We start from the raw sequence: 19,271 nt of genomic DNA, 5'->3' as shown, positions 1-19,271 counted from the left end.
ATTATAGATATTAAATATTCATTCTCTTATCAACTATTTATTAAATGTAATAACATTCTGGGAGGTCTACTTTGAAAAGCCAGAGTCCCAGAGAACCAGAATTCAAGAACGTTTAAAGCTTTAAGATAACTCGGTTTCCTTGGATTTTTGGATAGTTCTCCTGTGGTTGCCTTTGTTTTCTGGAGTCGCCTCTCATGGTCTGGTTTATGGTACCACTCCTCTCTTCCTCCCGTGACTTACTCAGCTAGTTCCCTTTCTCAGCTCATTGTACCTGGTTTAGCCTCAGCCTGAGAAGCGTATCACAGCTGCGTCTAGTCTGATAGCCGATGTCAAACTGCTGCAGGACGAACTCTTCCTCAATGGCCGAGCTTCCCTGAAAGAAAGCTACAATGTATGAGTGAAGGACAGATAGCTAGGAGTGCCCTGCTTCCTCCATTCAGCGCAGGAAGTGTTGGCCACTCCGGAGGGACAGGTAGTTTGGAGGGAATGTAGCTGATGCTCAGGGAACATTCTGGAGATAGAAGTACCTGGGCGCTGGAAGGCTTTTGCAGTCTAAGGAGACTGCTTCAGGGCCTGCAAGAAGCCATGAGTCCCTGAGGAAATACTGTCCGATCAAACACAAATTTTTCTGACACTTTGTAGCCGAGATATTCGTAGAGTGCTTTTCAAGTGTATCTTTAAAAAAGAAAAAGTGTCTGGGTATGTTGTTGAAAATCTGTGTCACGTGGGCATGCAGGTGCCTCCAGAGGCCAGAAGAGCTAGTCATACGCCCTCTAGCAGGAGCTGTGGGCAGTTGTGAGTTGCAGTGGATGCTGGGAAATGAACAGGGTCCTCTCAGCCACTGAACCATCTGTCCAGGCCCTCTCCATGGCCCAGTTAAAGAGGCCATTTCAATCTTTTTGTACTCAGAACAACACTGTCCTTTCTTGCTCCCTGAACACAGTTGGTAGGAGTAGAAACATGCACTGAGTGGCTCAGGGAGATGACTTTCGTCCTAACCCTGAAAGACAAACTTGTGTCAGAAGAATCCCACGTTGGGAGATAAACACTGGGAAACAGAGAGGGTGGGGTGAGTGGGAGTTGGAGATGAAGCAGCATTTAAGGAGAGGAGTCGTGATCCAGGGTCAGAGCCTTACACAGATGGAGGAGCAGCAGCAGGAGCAGGCTTGGGAGAGATAATGAGAGGAAATAGAGCAAGCACAAGCAGTGAAGTGCAAGACTCCATAGTGCAGAAGAAAAAGTGCAAGTTAGTGCTGGAGACGCACGCCACAGACTGCTGCAAAACAGGAGAATTTGAGGACCTATAGGACTCTGATTATAGAGACTGGGAACACAGCAAGCTGAGCCGCAGTCTCTGGGTTGGTCAGGTTTAATTTTCTATGTTTGTGTGTGTGCTGAGGCATACTGCATGCCATGGCATGTGTGTGGAGGGCAACTTGCAGGAAGAGGAAGAAGTCACTCCTGTTCTTCTAGCACATGGGTTTCAGGGATCAAACTCAGGCTGTCAGGGTTGGTAGCAAGCATTCTTACTCCTTACTCTCTGAGCCACCTAGCCTTGGTTTGCTTCATTCTTTTTTTTTTTTTTTTTTTAAGATTTACTTTAAATAAGTACACTGTAGCTGTCTTCAGACACACCAGAAGATGGCATCAGATCCCATCAAAGATGGTTGTGAGCCACCATGTGGTTGCTGGGAATTGAACTTAGGATCTTTGGAAGAGCAGTCAGTGCTCTTAACTGATGAGCCATCTCTCCAGCCTCTTACTTCATTCTTAAAAGCCTCATCAAAATCCTTTATAAGACCTGATGTCACCTGCTTCCTCTCTAGTAGAAAGTGGTATTTTTCCATCTATGGATTGCTCCTTAAAGAGGATTAAAGGTATTTGTTTTATCACCTGCAATAGCTTGTTCTGTGACCCATCTTCTTCCTTCACAGATGCAAACTTATGTGTAAATTTGATGAGTTTCCCCTGGCTTATGGCCATAACTGTCATAATTGCCTGCTGGCTGAAAAAAAAAAAAAAAGAAGAAGAAGAAAAAGTCTCTAGGGCACAGGGGAAGGACAGAATATGTCATCTTGTTAGGGAGGACATGGGACTAGTGTTTCTCTAAATCCTCAAAATGGCTGGAGGAGAGAAGAGACTCCAAGGGGTTGTCTTCGAACCTCCACTGTGGCATGCACACATTCACACATACATACCACATACACACAGTAATAACAACCCACCAGGCTGCTTGGGTTCAACACAAGCTTAGTCAGCTTTTGTGGTGACTTTGGCACCCATCTCTTGAGGAAAACTTCAGAGTGAAGCTGGACAGAGAGGTCTGCAGGACCTAAGGAGAGCACCAGAAGCTGGCCAACAGCTCTATCTGACTTCCATCTAGAGCTTCCACGTAAGTCTCCCTTCTCCTTCAAACCCCCTGAGATATATTTAGGTTTGGAAGGCAGTCACTTGCTAAGGAAATAGTACCAGATGAATGCATTGACCAGGGCTGGCAAGATGGCTCAGCTGGTGAGGCTGCTCGCCAGCAAGCTAGATAAGCTGAGTCCAGTCCTCAGGACCCACATGATAGGAGAGAACCAACACTCGCACGTTGTCCTCTGTCCCTGCAACATGTGCGTGTGCGCACACACACACACATACAAATAAATAAATGTAATGAGTATATGTATAAACTGTTTGACTAAAATTACTAATGCATTAAAACCTGAGAGGGATATAATACTGGAAGGTCTCAAAGCCAAGAAAACCATTAGAAAATCAAAACCTCTGCAGAGACATGGAGACTGGCTGAGTTCTGGGGTTCGTGGAGTAAAGGCAGGGAAGGACCTTATAACCAAGGCAGATGTGTCTGCCCTTTAGAAAAGCACCCGTGTCGAGGGTGGCTCACACAAGCACTCACAGTCAAGTGTGTCTGGAAGTGTGGAGTCCTACAGGAGTGAAGGACAGCGAGGAGGTTCCTGTTACTACAGTGGGAATGGAAGCTTTGGAGTCACAGACATGGTGCAAGATAGAAACGTGAATCTTCCAAACAGCTCTGAGCTTACACACCTTGCAGAAATTTCCTGTGCCCAAAACTTTCTGCTGTCAGTGACTGTGCAGACTGGTTCTACTGTGACTGGTGGTTTGAGAATTTGCCTCTCATGATGTTTAATAGAAGTGACTTTGAGCTTGATGTGTTTCTTCCACACTAGACTGAGCTGAGGGCTTCACACAGTGAGCTCGACTCTTCATTTATTAAAGATATTTTTATTTATTTCATGTTGTGAACACAGTCTCTGTCTTCAGACACACCAGAAGGCGGCATCTGATCCCATTGTAGATGGTTTGCAAGCCACCATGTGGTTGTTGGGAACTGAACTCAGGACCTCTGGAAGAGCAGTCAGTGCTCTTAACCACTAAGCCATCTCTCCAGCCTCTGAGCTTGACTCTTGAGGGTAACTTTAGGTGTCACTGCTAACTTACAAGGTTCTCAGCCCAGTGGCAGAAGTCGCTGACTCCTCTGCGTACGTCATCATGGAGGAGACTGTCTTTATAGAATGAATCCACTTTGCTTGGCTTTTCTTCACAAAGCCACTGGCCTGAACGTGAGATCAGCGTCTTCTTAGGCCTACATGCAATGAGATCATCAAAGAATTAAGCGTGATGCTGGATGAATCCAAGTGGATTGCAAGCAGCAGTATCGCTGGGAAATGGTCAGCCCTCTCAAGTTCTCTAAAAGGTCACACAAGTTATAGCTTCAAATATCACATTTTCCTCTTCAGTACTAGAAAGGCAAGTGTGTCATGGTGTGTCATACTGATTAAAACTTAACTTTAAATCAAGTGTTCCATCAGCTTTGAAAATTACAAGAACTACTTACTAATTAATACATGAATCAAGTAGAAGCCGCTGCACTTGAAGTCGGCCTTTAGAAAACAGAGCATCTTTGACAATGAGCTCTCTCCCTCCTCCTTCCTCTCTTCTTCTCTCTCTCTTTCTCTCTCTCATCTCTCTCTCTCTCTCTCTCTCTCTCTCTCTCTCTCTCTCTCTCTCTCTCCCATCTCTCTCAGTCTCGGTGTGTGCACGTGTCTGTCTGTCTGTCTGTCTATCTGTCTGTCTGTCTCTCATCTCTGATGTCCAGACTCATGGATGTCTGGTAGATTCTAACTGTCTGTTTCTCTAGACTGTTATGAAAAGCTTTCACTGGCCTTTCTGTATCTTTCTATCTATCCACCCAATCCCTAATCTTTTATTTAAATGTCAGGCCAAGTGCTCATTGCTAAATATAAGTCTGAGCATGTCAAATGCAGTCACCCATCATCCAACTCATAAAGCATTTATTAAATGCAAACACTGGGCTGGGGAATATCGCTCAGTGAGGGAAAACACTGGCCCAGCGCTCAAAGCCCTGAGTTCATCTCCAGCATCACATAAGAAGATGTGATGGTGCAGACCTGTAATCCCAGCACTTGAGAAGCAGAGGCATTAGGATTAAGAGGAGTTCAAGGTCATCCTCCACTACATAGTGAGTTCAAGGCTGGCCTGGACTGAGACCATATCTCAAAAAAAAAAATCTTTTAACTATTAAGGAGTATATAATCCAGTAATGCATATTTCCAAAGTTATGCAACCAACACAACTATCTCATTCCAGAACATACCCTAAAACTATGAATAGTTCCTCTCCACTTCCACCCTTCTCCTCTTCCTGGTAAACAAGAGTCTACTTTCAATTACTATGGGCTTACCTATTCCATATGTCGCACTTGAATGGAACTATACAATCAAGTTTTTTTAAGTGACTGACTCGGGGCTGGAGAGATGGCTTAGCGAGTAAGAGCACTGACTGCTCGCTCTCTCAGAGGTCCTGAGTTCAAATCCCAGCAACCACATGGTGGCTCACAACCATCTGTAATGGGATCTGATGCCCTCTTCTGGTGTGTCTGAAGACAGTGACAGAATACTCACATATATAAAATAAATAAATAAATCATTAAGTGACTGACTCTCACTAGCATAAAGCTTGCATCAATAATCTATAAAGACTCATATACCAGTAGCTTATCCCTCTATTTAGATGAATAATATTTCACTGGGTAGAGATACCACATTTTGTTATTCACTCACCAGTTGGTGGGTATTCAAGTTGTTGACACTTTTTGACTACGAGAAATAACACTGTTATGTAGGTTTAATGTGAAAGTTTCTGTGATCAGTACTTCCCCTTCCAATAAAGAGGCTTCACTTTGAGCCGGGCGTGGTGGCGCACGCCTTTAATCCCAGCACTTGGGAGGCAGAGGCAGGCGGATTTCTGAGTTCGAGGCCAGCCTGGTCTACAAAGTGACTTCTAGGACAGCCAGGACTATACAGAGAAACCCTGTCTTGAAAAACCAAAAAAAAAAAAAAAAAAAAAAACCCAAACAAACAACCCCCCGAAAAGAGGCTTCACTTTTAGCGTGGCCCCCAAGGGTCTTCATGGTGGATCCCCCATTGTGCCTTCAGGTCCTTTCAAAACTAGGCCCCCCAGGCCTTTGCTTTCTGAGCTTTAAACACAGCAGCCCCTCTTCATTCATCCTGCCTCCAATACACAGGAAGTCGTTGCATGTGCTGCTCCATTTGACTACAGTGTCTTTCTGGCCGCCACATATAAATGTTCTCTGTAAAAGCTAAGTTCTTACATGGCTCAAACTGGCTTTGAACCTCCTATGTGGTAGCACGGAAATTCTCAACTCTCCCTATGCTGGGACCCTTTAACACAGTCCCTCGCGCTGTGGTGACTCCCAACCGGAAAATTATTTTTGTTGTTACCTCATAACTATAATTTTGCTATTGTTATGAATCATAATGTAAATATCCCATATGCAGGATATCTGATACGTGACCCCCACGGGGGTTGAGACCACAGGTTAAGAACTATTGCCCTGGCGGGATACAGTGTCTCTTATGGAGGCGTAGAGATGCCAGACTCATTAGGAACAGTAGCACCAGGCTATGGAGCTGGGGATGGTGGTGGTTTCAGCCCATCTTCATTCCTTGGGATGGGAGTTCTGGCTGAGGTCATTATTACTAATACTGCCATTATCCGGCACATTTACATTAAAAGAAATAGAGGCGTGAAAGTGTCATTCAACTCCCAAAGGAGTCGTAACCTACAGATTGAAAACTGCTGATGACTCTAAGCTTTGGATCCTCCCACTTGTACCTCATAAACACTTAGATTGCAAGCATGTGCCACCAATCCTGCTTATCTGGTCCCAGAGATTAAGCCCAAGACGTTTTATGCACTAGGCAAGCACTATTAACAACTGAGCTATACGGGGCCTAGCAAACACAGGAGTGGATGTTCACAGTCAGCTATTGGATGTATCACAGGGCTCCCAATGGAGAAGCTAGAGAAAGTACCCAAGGAGCTAAAGGGATCTGCAACCCTATTGTTGGAACAACATGATGTACTAACCAGAACCCCGGAGCTCTTGTCTCTAGCTGCGTATGTATCGAAAGATGGCCTAGTCGGCCATCAATGGAAAGAGAGGCCCATTGGACTTGCAAACTTTATATGCCCCAATATAGGGGAATGCCAGGGCCAAAAGAATGGGAATGGAGCCGGGCGTGGTGGCGCACGCCTTTAATCCCAGCACTTGGGAGGCAGAGGCAGGCAGATTTCTGAGTTCGAGGCCAGCCTGGTCTACAGAGTGAGTTCCAGGACAGTCAGGGCTACACAGAGAAACCCTGTCTCGAAAAAAGCCAAAAAAAAAAAAAAAAAAAAAAAAAAGAATGGGAATGGGTGGGTAGGGAAGTGGGGGGCGTTATGGGGGACTTTTGAGATAGCATTGGAAATGTAACTGAGGAAAATATGTAATAAAAATATTAAAAATAAAAAAAAAACCAAAAACTGAGCTATAGCCTCAGCCTATGCCTTTCTTCTTGAGGGAGGTATTCCACCAGGATGGCCCCTGAACCTACCCTTTTTTCAGATATCCAAATATGAACTTGTCTTCCATTCATTTAAGAGATAGCTTTCAAGCACCAAATATGTGCTGGAGATTAAGCTTTGCCGATCCAACTGTGTAGATAACCAGAATCCCTACCTTTGCATGGCTTCAGCTAAGCAGGATGGAGACATCGAGGCAGACAATCATATGCCAGGTGCTCACGAATGATGTAAAGAAAAAGTAAGGTGGGAAGCGGCCGGATGCAGGACAGCATCCAATTTCTACAGAGAAAGTCTCTCTGCTGAAGTGACACTGAGCCCAGGCCCAGAAGAGAAAAGCTTCAAACAGCTTAAATATCAAACTAGACTGCAAGGTCAAAGAAAGGCCTTGGGGCAGAGTGCACAGCATGAGCAGATCGGTGTGGACTTTAGTCTGCATCAGGGAGCACCTGGAGCTTAGCCTGCATCAGGGAGCACCTGCAGAAGGGTGAGCACAGGAATGACAGGCAGGTGTGTGAGAGAATCAGTTTGTGCTCTGAGTGTCACGCAGGCTTTAGAGAGGAGAATGCTGGACTACTGAAATAGCTCAACAGCTATTGTAGACCAGGCTGGCCTTGAACTCAGAAATCCACCTGCCTCTGCCTCCTGAGTGCTGGGATTAAAGGCATGAGCTACCATGCCCAGCAACATTTCCATTGTTTTAAGCCACAAAGTTTGCATTAAAGTTTCACAGTGGCCAGAGGAAACAAATGTGTATACTAACAGCCAAAGTCACCTCTATGAAATTCCACATTTCTTTTACTATGTGCTAAGATATTAATATATTACTGCTGGACTTCTTCCAAATAGCCAACTGACTCCCACTTGTGGATTTCTTGCCTTTGAGATTTTTCAGGGTTAACTAAGCAAATTGCTCAAAGTGAAAGACAGATCCTGCCTATATCTTCTTACTGTACCATTAATATATAATATATTCTATAATGTATAATAATCCTGTAGACAATGCTCCTCTCTTCCACATACAGGTTCTGAGCAACTTAAAAGACAATACAAACCACAAAGACCAGAGCCAAAACGTCACTGTTATGACAGGTACCTGTCCTGCTGGAGGACTCAACTTTAGGTCCAAGACAACTGTTCATTAAAAGCCATCAACTAGAGACTCTTCCACCCAGTCCCTACCAGGGGCAACTTTCCCTCCAGCACAGAGAGGACCCCACATGGGTCCTCTTGCTCCCCAGTGGGAGAAGGGCAGAAGTAAGGTGAGTTATCATCCCAGATATACGAGAGAGCAAGCAACGCAGCGAGAGTGTCCTTGTCACCCGAGATCCCTATGCCACCGTACTCCTCAGCACCCACCAGTGAGATCATCCAGTATTCTTATTTTTTTTTAAAGATTTATTTATTTTTTGTATACAAGTACACTGTCAGTGTCTTCAGACACACACCAGAAGAGGGCATCGGATCCCATTACAGATGGTAGTGAGCCACCATGTGGTTGCTGGGAATTGAACTCAGGCCCTCTGGAAGAGCAGTCAGTGCTCTTAACTGCTGAGCCATCTCTCCAGCCCAGTCATTTAGTTTTCAAAGTAAATGTGTCTCCTCCTAAATCTGTTTATACCGATACTTGTGGCCACATCGCCATTATTAAATACTCTGGGTTAAGAGGAGCAAGGACATGAATCGAGAGTTTCTACTCAGTTTCAGAGACGTTTGGAAAGTCTCAGAGAGGGTGCATGCAATTACGGGCATGGTTTATACAAACCTGAGCAGTATCTCCAAGCAGAAGATCCTATAAATGCCTTAAGTGACAAGCAAGTAGCCAGGTGTGGTGGCGCAAGCCTGTCACCCCAGCACTCTGGAAGCAGAGGCAGGCAGACTAAGAGTTCCAGGCCAACCTGGGTACATGAAACCCTTTCTCAAAATAGAAAAAAGTGGCTAGCAAGTGCATCATTGACAATTCCCTGTGTTACACATATGTGCACACATGTGCTTGGCACGACCCAACCAACCACTGGTCTGCCATAAAGTCAATTTATCAGGTTTTCTTGCTGATGAGAGCTAGATGGGAGCCCACGTTTATGCCACTGCTAGAGAAACCATACCCAGAGGAGCCACGTTTTGTCTTCCTCTTCACAACTTATTGCCATTGCTTCTTTACAAGTATTCTAGATACCCAAGCATGGCGGCACAGGCCTAAAATTCCCAGCCTTGGAAGGGCAGGCAGGGCGTTCAGGTGTGCTATGTCATCCTAGTTGGAGGTCAGCCTGGACTAAAAGAAACTCGGCATTATTTTGTTTCTTGGGTCATTTTATTTTTTTTGGTTTTGTTTTGTTTTGTTTTTTTTAAACTAACAAAATGAAAAGCCCAAATGAGGAAAATTATTCTACATATGACAAGGCCTTCCTAGGCTGTTCATCAGGGGAAGGACATCAGCAGTACTCACGGGCATTCTTGGGAAGAACGTTTTCCTACAAGCTTTGTGGGTTCCTTCATCGGCTTCCTGGTATCCTGGCAATAAGCCCACACATCCTCCAGCTTCCTCTCAGGGTCCAGTACCTCCAGCACCTGCAATAAGAGCTACACAAGAAAGGAGACTTGGAGTGAGGGGACAATTGGAGAAAATGGGCCCCAATTCTATAACAAGCACACCAAGTCACTTCTTTGGCGTTCCTTTTCAAATGCCATTCATCAAGCTGGACAGTGGTGGCACACGCCTTTAATTCCAGCACTTGGGAGGCAGAGGCAGGTGGATTTCTGAGTTCGAGGCCTGCCTGGTCTACAAAATGAGTTCCAGGATGGCCAGGGCTATACAAAGAAATCCTGTCTCAAAACAAAACAAAACAGAAAAAAGAAAAAAGAAAAACAAATCAAATGCTATTCATCAAGCCCTGCTCGGAGCACTGTGCTGAGGTCTATAAACCTCTGCCGCCCTGCCACTGGATGCTCAGGGTCTGTGTTGTGGTTCCATCTTCTAGTAGAATATGCCTGTAAGCCTCCCCCCAAAGCCTCAGCACTTGGAGTGTCTCTGTTGGACTTCTGTGGTTCCTGACTGCAGGCATCTCAGGTATCTCTCATGCCTCCTATGAATACAGTATCTACATTTTCCTTTGAAGATCCACCTCACATTCTGGGAATATACTGAAGGCAGAAAATTGCTGCCCAGCTAACATGAGAACCTGAGTTAGCCCAGAACTCATGTTTTGTTTTGTTTTTAATTTTAATTTTTTTTAGATTTATTTATATGAGTACACTGTCACTGTCTTCAGACACACCAGAAGAGAGCATCAGATCTCATTACAGATGGTTGTGAGCCACCATGTGGTTGGTAGGAATTGAACTCAGGACCTCTGTAAGAGCAGTCATTGCTCTTAACTGCTGAGCCATCTCTCCATCCTAAACTCATGTTTTAAAAATATAATTAGGTATGGTGCACACCTGTACTCTAACCTTAGAGCTAAGATAATGGAGACTTGCCTGCCTACCCTGCCGGAGAGTTCCAGGCCAGTGGGAGACATTACCTCAATAAAACGATGGTCCGCACCTGAGAACAACAGATGAGGTTGTCTCCTATTACATAGGCACACATGTGCGCACATAGCTCAACACATGATCCTCCGTACACATACACATGAAGTACTGCCTTTCCCTCCACTGCCATCTACTTGGTCCTAGCTGGCATAACCATATCTCCACTCTCCAGGCAGACCACACCTGAGCCACAGTTTAGGGGTGCAATAGGCTCATAAATCAAGTGAACCAATGGAAACTAGGCTTTGGGATTGGATTTTCCTGACATCACACAAAAAGAAGTGTTGTTTCTTTGCTGTAGTTGTAAAGTAGAATGGAGCTTCGGGCACCCAGCTCAGCACCACAAAGAGACCCTGGCTCAAAACAAAGTTAGCCCTGCAGAGGAGGGAGGGAAAACCAGAGGGGTCAAGGACACCATGAGAGCATGGACCATAAGAATCAACTGACGGGCTGGTGAGATGGCTCAGTGGGTAAGAGCACCCGACTGCTCTTCCGAAGGTCCAGAGTTCTAATCCCAGCAACCACATGGTGGCTCACAACCATCTGTAACGAGATCTGGCGCCCTCTTCTGGAGTGTCTGAAGACAGCTACAGTGTACTTACATATAATAAATAAATCTTTAAAAAAAAAAAAAGAATCAACTGACTGGGACTCAAGTAGGCTCACAAAGATATGGGTTCCACATAGGTCCTCTTCATATATGTTCCGGTTATGTAGCTCAGTGTTCTTGTGGGATTCCTGACAGAGCAGGGGCTGTCTCTGACTTTGAGACTATTTTCCCCCTGCTGGGTTGCCTCATGCAGCCTTGATGTGAGAATTTGTGCCTGGTCTTACTGTAATCTGTTATGCCATATTTGGTTGATGTCCCTGGAAGACCTGCTCTTTACTGAGGGGAGGTGAAGTGGGGGTAGATTTTGGGGAAAGGGGAGGTGCAGGAGAGAAACTGAGAGGAGGGGAGGGGAGGGAAGGGGAGGAGAGGGGTGGGAAACTGCAGTTGGAATGTAATGTCTGAGAGGAGGAAAAAAAATCAAGAACAAAAACTAACAAACTAAAAAAAGAACAAAACCTAGTTGGGAAAATCAGACAAGGAAATGAGAGCCACCCTCCCGTGCCATGGTCATGGGCCCTGTGAGCTGTGGTTTAACCAACCAGCTTTTTGTCCGAGACTCAGACCCTCTGGCTTACGGGACCCGCTGAGGAAAAGCTGTGTAGGAATCACTGATCTGAAAGTTCAGCTGCTCTTCCCAAAGACTTTTCTAGCATGAAGCATTCATTCGTTCACTCTTTCAGTGACTGGAGTGTAGTGAAGGGAGAGTGAGAGCAGCAGATGAGAGGATCCCCCTCGGGGCCTCTGAGGACAGGCTTCACAGAGTGAGAAGGTGTTGAGCAGAGGAATGTGTTAGACCTGAGGAAAACCTTATTTCCATGACTGTCTGATGAAAACAAGCTGTATTTACAAGTGCACAAGGGGCTGGCCAAACAGCTGCCTCCCTCTGAATCGGAGTTTCAGAGAGCAGCGCCTTTCATGGGGAAGGGTTGTGGTTGGTAGAAAATGGCTGTCAGGATCATTGGCTGTTAGCTCCTGGACAGAAGAATGGAGACTCCGGCTCAAGGCTGCCTGTGGAGTAGATAAGCCCAAGTATATATTACATAGGAGTGGGTCATCACAGGCCCAGTTCAGCAAGGCAAAGGGGCAGGTATACATCATGGGGTTATAAGTTCAGCATAGGTTATGAACATGGTTTGTAGGATGCTTTAGGTTTAGGAAACAAACTTATTCTTGTAAGGGATGGAGACTTAGTAACAATGTACAACAATGTACAACAATGTAGAAGGTTGTATAACACTGTATAACAATGTGCCTCCTGTTGTGGTTTCACAATTGTGTGCCCAAATTTATCAGTTTAGCCCAGGGCAGGCTCAACAGGGGTGGGGGTGGAGAACTTCCTGCTCATGCCCTGTTCAGCCTGGGATTCATTTAAGGATAAGGTGATCAACTAAGAAACCATTTCTAAGCTCTCTAGCACCTGGGGGAGACCAGATGAGGAGCCCTGTTCTGGGGAAGCTACCATTTGCTCAATGAAAAGATGGCCATTTCTTCATTCTTGTTGGAAAGTTAAATTTGGGGACATTTTGAGATATAATAACAGGGGGCATGTGCTGAGGGTGATGAGGATGAATTAGGAGCAGACTGGGACACTGGTGACACAACAGAGTTCCTGCTCAGGCCTGGCCTGGGCCTTGTGGTGGAGTCCCCATGGCCTTCAGATTCTCCTGCCTCTAGCTGTCCGTGAGTTCTTAAGGAGACCTCTTTGGCCCAGGTTAAACAGACATAAGTAATACTAAGCAACCCTTGTATGGCTTCCTGTACTCAGAGAGTCTCAAGGCAAAGTCAGGAAGCAAAGGAAATAGCTGGTGTCCCACCGTTTTGGTTTTGTTTCCTCAGTAGAAAAAGGAAGGCTGCCCTGAGCTGGTAGAAAGCCTTCACTGGGGTACAGTCCCTCCTTTCTTCTTATAACAGGCACCCCAGGGCTTTCTGGGCATCTGCAGAGAATTTGGGGCCCCCAGGAGGCCTTCCCTCAAGCCCAGACAGATCACCTCAGCAGGCAGAGCTTCTGTAAGTTGTGGGTAGAGAGTCAGTGGGTGCTGAGCCGCGTTAGCTTCCACATCCTCCAGGAATGTCTTCCCAGCTTTCGAAAGCTTAGACAACAGCGTTGCCCCCTTGAGCAGTGTGCTCTGCCTCTTCTCTGGGGTAGCACTGGGGGCTCCGCGATGAATAAGAGGTAGAAAGGCATCCTTGGGGCCCTGGTGTGGGGGGCAGTCTTTCCTGAAGTCATCCTCTTTCACAAACACCCAGTGCCGGCTGTTCAAGAAGCCCTGGCATGCCAGCCGGTTCTGCTTTATGAAACGCTTGGGAGGCAGGTTCCCGAGGTACCTAGGAGACAACATGTCAGATGATGAGCATCCCAGGACTTGGGTGGGAGGAGGGTGTGAGGAAACCGGCCTCCACCTACTGCAGGAGTGGGCGGGGCAGAAGAGGCTGAGTTATGCTAGCTCTGTAAAGCCCCTGCTGATTTCTGCGGTGTTTGGTTCTCATCGCCTGCTTAAGCAAAACCACTGTTCTGCATGAGAACTGTACCGTTTGCCTGCACGCATCATTGAAGCGTCGAGTCACCCCTCTGTGTATACGTAGTCTGAATGCATGGGATGCTTTTTTTTTATCCTGAGTACTCTGTTTCAAAGTCACTTTGTGCCATCCACATCACTGTATTTTAAAGGGCCATCCATGTGAATCTAAGCATTTGTCATTCTAACTGCTTCTGCCACATTAGAAGAAGAAGAAAAAAAATCCATTCTGTAGCCAGTGACTTTGTGGGTCCTTTCTTCCATCCTTCTCCATCCTTTCAACTCCCCAACACTAGATAGAAGAGGGGAAAAAGAAAAAGGATAGACGGGAAATGGGGCACCATTATCCTTAGTCTACTTCCTGCTGATTAAGGGCATCAAGTTCCTTGGGGCAAATTTGAAATTTGCCATCAGGATATCTAATTATTTCTTCTTCTTCTTCTTCTTCTTCTTCTTCTTCTTCTTCTTCTTCTTCTTCTTCTTCTTCTTCTTCTTCTTCCTCCTCCTCCTCCTCCTCCTCCTCTTTTCCTTCTCTCCTCCCCTTCCTTCCTTCCTTCCTTCCTTCCTTCCTTCCTTCCTTCCTTCCTTCCTTCCTTCCTTCCTTCCTTTCCTCCTCCTCCTTTTCTAGCAACTACTTAACAAACCACGACCAACAACAACCAACTAACAACTCAACAACCCTCTCAGGGCCTCAGCATTTATACACCCTCTGAAAAACCCATGTGTGGGGTATTTTGTCATGGAGATGAGAAGGGGAGCAAATACAGTCCTCATGTAGCTAAATGAGTGACCGGTCTGTCAGATAACCTCGGTGGTTTGGTTTCCTCCTTGCAACTCAGAAGGAAGGCTGTGAAATTACAGTCCACAGGCGACACCAAACCCACATGTCGTTTAGTCTGTGTGTGTCTGTCTTCTTGTGTGTTTGTGTATGTGAAACAAGGTCTCAACCACGTAGTCTCCGATGCACCTAAACTCAAGAATTCTCCATGCTACTGCCTCAGTCTCCCACACAGCCAGCCTTCTTTATGTTTTAATAAGAATCATAAGTACAAAGCCTGACAGATGGCTCAGTGGGCAAAGGTGCCTGCTGCCAAACCTAATCCCGGACCCACATGGTGGAAGGAGAGAACTGACTCCCAGAAGTTGTTCTCTGACCTCCACACTTGATGGCCTATGCACACGTGCAAACACACACATACACACACACACACACACACACACACACGAATACACGAACACACACATATATAAACATATGCATGTAGGCAGGCATACATGAACACACACACATGAGCTCACACACACAAATAGATAAATTTTTCTTAAAGAGTCATAATAGCTAACACAAATGGAGAACTCCCTACCAAAAAAACCAAACCAAACCAAAACAAAACAAAACAAAAAAACGAGAGCTGCTTTAAGTGCTTTTATACATCAGCCTGTTTAAATCTTATAACAACTCCACATAGCCAGTGCTAGTATTATTGCTATTTATAGCCTAAGTGAGGCACAAAGAAGTAAAAAACAAAACACTTGTCAAGAGCTGCTCAGGTGTAACTCACCCCAGGGACTTGAATGCCCTGGCCTCCATGGGCACGTGCACTCACGTGCACATGCACACACACACACACACACAGACACACACCTCTACACACAATGCACACTCGTGTGCACACACACACACACACACCCCTCTACACACACGGGGGGGATTAAAAACAATAAAAATAAATTTTAGAAATCTCTCCATGGCTAAGAGAAGATGGAATTGGGTTTTTCCGTGCAGTTCAAAGCGCTGGGGAACAACAGTGCTTCGCTGCACACTGGAGCGGATACATTTCTATATTTCCCCCTCCCCCCGAGTTATCTGAGTCCTCAGATCCTCTTAGACAATCAGAAGGCTTTCTGAGTTCTAGATTACTAGACGAATGCTTTCATGGAGCCAAGGTTGGTCCGACGCAGTTTACCGGAAGTGAGCCATAGACTCTCCTTCATTTCCCCTCCCCTTTCTGACCTGCACACAGCCTGTGTCTCTGCTTCCTTCCCCACCATGGCCCCCACTTGCAGGGAGCAGTCAGGCCACGGAGGTAAGATGGATGGGACAGATGGCATGCGGGAAGGAAGATGATCCCAGATCTAGAATAATCAGGCATAACGAAAGCTAAAGCCAGGCCTCAGATCCCAAATGTCTGCTGACCCTAACTAATTCCAGCCTGCCTCAGATATTTTGAGAGCTGGTGTTTTTCCCTGAATCCCTTTCTGCCTGTACTCCCTGCCATCCATAATGACCCTTTATACCAAACCTAATCTTCTCCGTAATCATCATCAAATATTTTAAAGAGATTCTAGCCTGGTCCCCAGTGGTTTCCAGTGAACCCTAGAACTTCTTGGCCGTATGTAAATGGGTGTGTGTGCACAAGGAGCTTAGCTTCACTTCCTTATGAAAATCTAGATGGAAGAACAACAAAAGAAAAGAAAAGAAAAGAAAAGAAAAGAAAAGAAAAGAAAAGAAAAGAAAAAAAAAAAGGAAATGAGTTTACAGAAAGCTTCTCCTTGCCCTTAATAAATCACTCTCCAAGTAACTGAAGGTACAGGCATTACCGTGCCACATCTCATCTTGGAATTGATGACCCATCTGCTCTACCTATTAGCAATAACCCTTCTCTTTATTAACTATGTTCATGAAGTTCATATTCTTTATATTTGTAACTAACTTAATCACCCCAGTGCTGGGGGTTGGTCCGGTGCTGCTCTGTATTCAGATACTACGTTGTGTACCCCAAGAGTTTGTTGCCTTAAGATGAGTGAATTCTCACATACAACTGCTTTTGTTGTGCAAACCTTGCTCCCCAATTTAAAACCATTGGTTAAATAAAGGTGGCTATGGCCAGTTTCTGGAGGGAATAGGTTTTCAGTTACCTGGCTGGGGACTGCAGGTTAGGACCAGAGGAGGAGGAGAAAGGAAGGGGGAAGACTGAGAAGGCAGAAGGTCTCCAGGAGATGTGCTGGACCAGCAGCACACACCTGAGAGATTGCACAGAGCTAAATAATAAATCCCTAAGACTCTTATTCAACTAGGGGGCTAGCCAGGTCATATTAATAATTAATAGTGCACTAAAAACCATTTTACACCTTACCCTTCCTAAAAACAGAGAGGATAACAAATGTTGTTTAAATACAGCCATACAACTTAAATGGGATGTCTACTAATTTGACTGAGATTCGTAATTCTGAAACTGGCAAAAAAGATTCAGTCTGCCTAGCTCACTCTCAGTTCTGAGGGGTCAGGTATGTGGGGGGGGGGGGCCTCTCCTTTATCCTACTCTGCTTCTCATTGTTAAAATGTTTAACTCTGTGTTTTCTTATTTATTTGTTGTGTGTTTATAGATAGATTCAGCCTCATATAGCCCAAGTTAGTCTCAAACCAACCTTGTAGAGGAGATGCTTAAACTACCTCCGACTTTTAGGCCTCTCACCTCCATCTCCTGAACACTGCACCTATAAACATGACCCAGAATGTCTAGCTTATAGGGTGCTGGCAATTGGGCCCAAAGCTGCATACAAGGTAAGCGCTTTGCAAACTGATCTACACACCCCATCCTTGACCCTCCACATTTTTGTAAGCTCATGAAAAATCTTGCCTGACTAATAACATAAAACTAAAAGATTTTCCCCAAAACATCTATTGTTTCTCACAGACAACAGTATATAATATATTGACATTTACCCTAGAGAAATGGAAATATATGTTCTTGCAAAAAAATGTACATAAAGGTTCATGACAACTTTGTATGTTATAGTTAAATAATGAAAATAGCCAGGATACCTTCAAGCAAAGAAAGAAAGAAACTGTAATATATACACACACCACAGGAACACTCCTTAGCAACAAAATGAACCAATGATGACCCACACATCCTGTATGGACCTCACAGGCTCACGTGGACCTGTGCTGTTCCAGTTTGCTTGGATTATTTATTTCTATTCTTACTTATGTATTTATCACATTCCCTGGACCTGGAGTTACAGGCACTTGTGGGCTGCCTATCACAGGTTCTGGGAATCCAACTCCAGATTGGATTCTCTTAATTGCTGAGCCATCTCTCTAGCCCTAGCGAATAGTCTTAAAATGCTTAAAATTACAGAACTGGAGAACAGATGTGTGATTGTTGGGGGAAGAAAGACTTACAATGAAGGTCCCACAAAGCAGTTCCTCTGTGGTTGTGGAGCGTAAAATGCCCCCAAAGGTTCTTGTGTTTAAACACTGGTCCTTTTGAAGTTATAAAACTTTTAGAATGTGAGGCCTTGCTAGCCTGTGGGATAATAATGGTCTGGCCCTGGTTCCCATTCATTTGTGCTGCTGATCTCCTACGATATGAGCAAGCCATGCCAAAAGTGCTCATCTCCGTGGATGGAGCTGCCTGGGAGGCCTACCTTTCCCACCAGCATGAACCAATGCCTCCCTAAATTTTGAGCCAGAACCAGCACTTGTTTCTTGACAGTATTCTTCCATAGCAATGAGAAAGGTAACTGATACCGTGCTCATAAAGCAGTTGGTATCTTACAAAAAAATTTTACAGAAGTGAGAGCTAATGAAACACAGAGGTTTTATTTAACCACTATATTGTCACAAAGCTACAGTCCTGGTTTGGTGGTGGGGTATAGATGTGTAAGATGTAAGATGTGTTTGCCATTGGAAACAGCTCCAGAAGGCTATATGGGATCTTGGACATTTGTGCTCTCTCCTGAGTCTACAATTCTTTCAAAGCAAATTATTTCAAATGGGGAGGCATTTGCAAAGATTTCCAAAATGTTCATAATTGCTCACTCGTACAAAGAGCGCTCTGAGTTCTGTGTATTGCTAGCCCCAAGGGTCCTCTCGAACCTACAAAGCTGACTCACTGACTAGATCCCACAGTAAGAAAACAAGACCGCAGGGAGCTGGGTGTACTGGTAGACCTCTAGTCCTTGAGTTCTGAAGGCTGATGGAGGAGGACCACCAACTTGCATACTGAGTCTTTCTGATTCTAGGCTTGCTGCCTTGCTTATCACCACTCCGATGAGAAATACCTCTTCACCAACTAAAAATGTACTCTCAAGGATTCAGCAAAGGGAAAGTAAAAGCCTTTTTCTTTCTTGCCTCACTAACCCTTCAAAGTAGCAAGCAGCCTGTCTTCACAGGAGGCTAGCTCCTGCTAAGGGTTATGCTTGATCAGAGCTTCCAACTGGAGGGCTCAAGACTCCAGGTGTCATAGATGCCGAAAGCTGAACACAGGCAACTAGGGGTCCCAGAGTTTCTGATGGAAGAGTTAGCTACCCCAGGAAGGTTGTGTCTGTGTTGAAGTCAGGCACTCAGAGTGGTACGCTAGGGCAGCCTCTCCCCCTGGGCGGTTTGTGGCAAACCCCCAACAAACTGGAAAGGCTGTGTCGCTCCAGACTGGTCCTTTTACTCTATTACAATAGTGAGGGGACAGGGGACACGGAGAAAGAACTCCTAGCAGCGAGGTCTACCTCTGCCCCAGCCCAGGGGACCCAGGTTTCCCTGCTAGTAGCTGCAAGAGCACCATGCTTACCACCCGCCGTTCTGGTGCTCCCTCAGCAGTCTAGGAGCCAGGGTCGTGGGCTGGAGCTGCTGCCCACACTCCGCCATGGCACTGCCCAGTCTTGTGTGGCAAGTTTCTCCCACGGCTTCCCAAGTTGCT

General features: G+C 45.5%; 1 protein-coding gene across 6 annotated transcripts in view; it reads right to left on the bottom strand.

The window, feature by feature from the left end:
- Positions 1-19,271, bottom strand: part of Fam47e (family with sequence similarity 47 member E) — a 31,527-nt gene extending 12,256 nt beyond the window's left edge. For 3 of the 6 annotated variants that reach the window (XR_015046953.1, XM_085836855.1, XM_085836856.1), the window contains exons 1-5: positions 19,143-19,246; positions 13,042-13,378; positions 9,359-9,492; positions 3,466-3,610; positions 272-373 (exon numbers count right to left, since the gene is read on the bottom strand). Coding sequence is in view for 5 of the 6 variants with exons in the window: in XM_085836855.1 (XP_085692981.1) it covers positions 272-373; positions 3,466-3,610; positions 9,359-9,492; positions 13,042-13,378; positions 19,143-19,219 (795 nt within the window). In the remaining variant the exon portion in view is untranslated. Of the gene's footprint in view, positions 1-271; positions 374-3,465; positions 3,611-9,358; positions 9,493-13,041; positions 13,379-19,142 lie in introns of all 6 variants that reach the window. The other 3 variants (XM_085836860.1, XM_085836859.1, XM_085836858.1) reach the window with 3 other exon arrangements.

The sequence above is a fragment of the Mus caroli genome, unplaced genomic scaffold, assembly GCF_978045245.1.
Source record: "Mus caroli unplaced genomic scaffold, Mus_caroli_1 scaffold_4, whole genome shotgun sequence".
NCBI lineage: Eukaryota > Metazoa > Chordata > Mammalia > Rodentia > Muridae > Mus > Mus caroli.
This window is presented reverse-complemented; position numbering and strand designations above follow the sequence as displayed.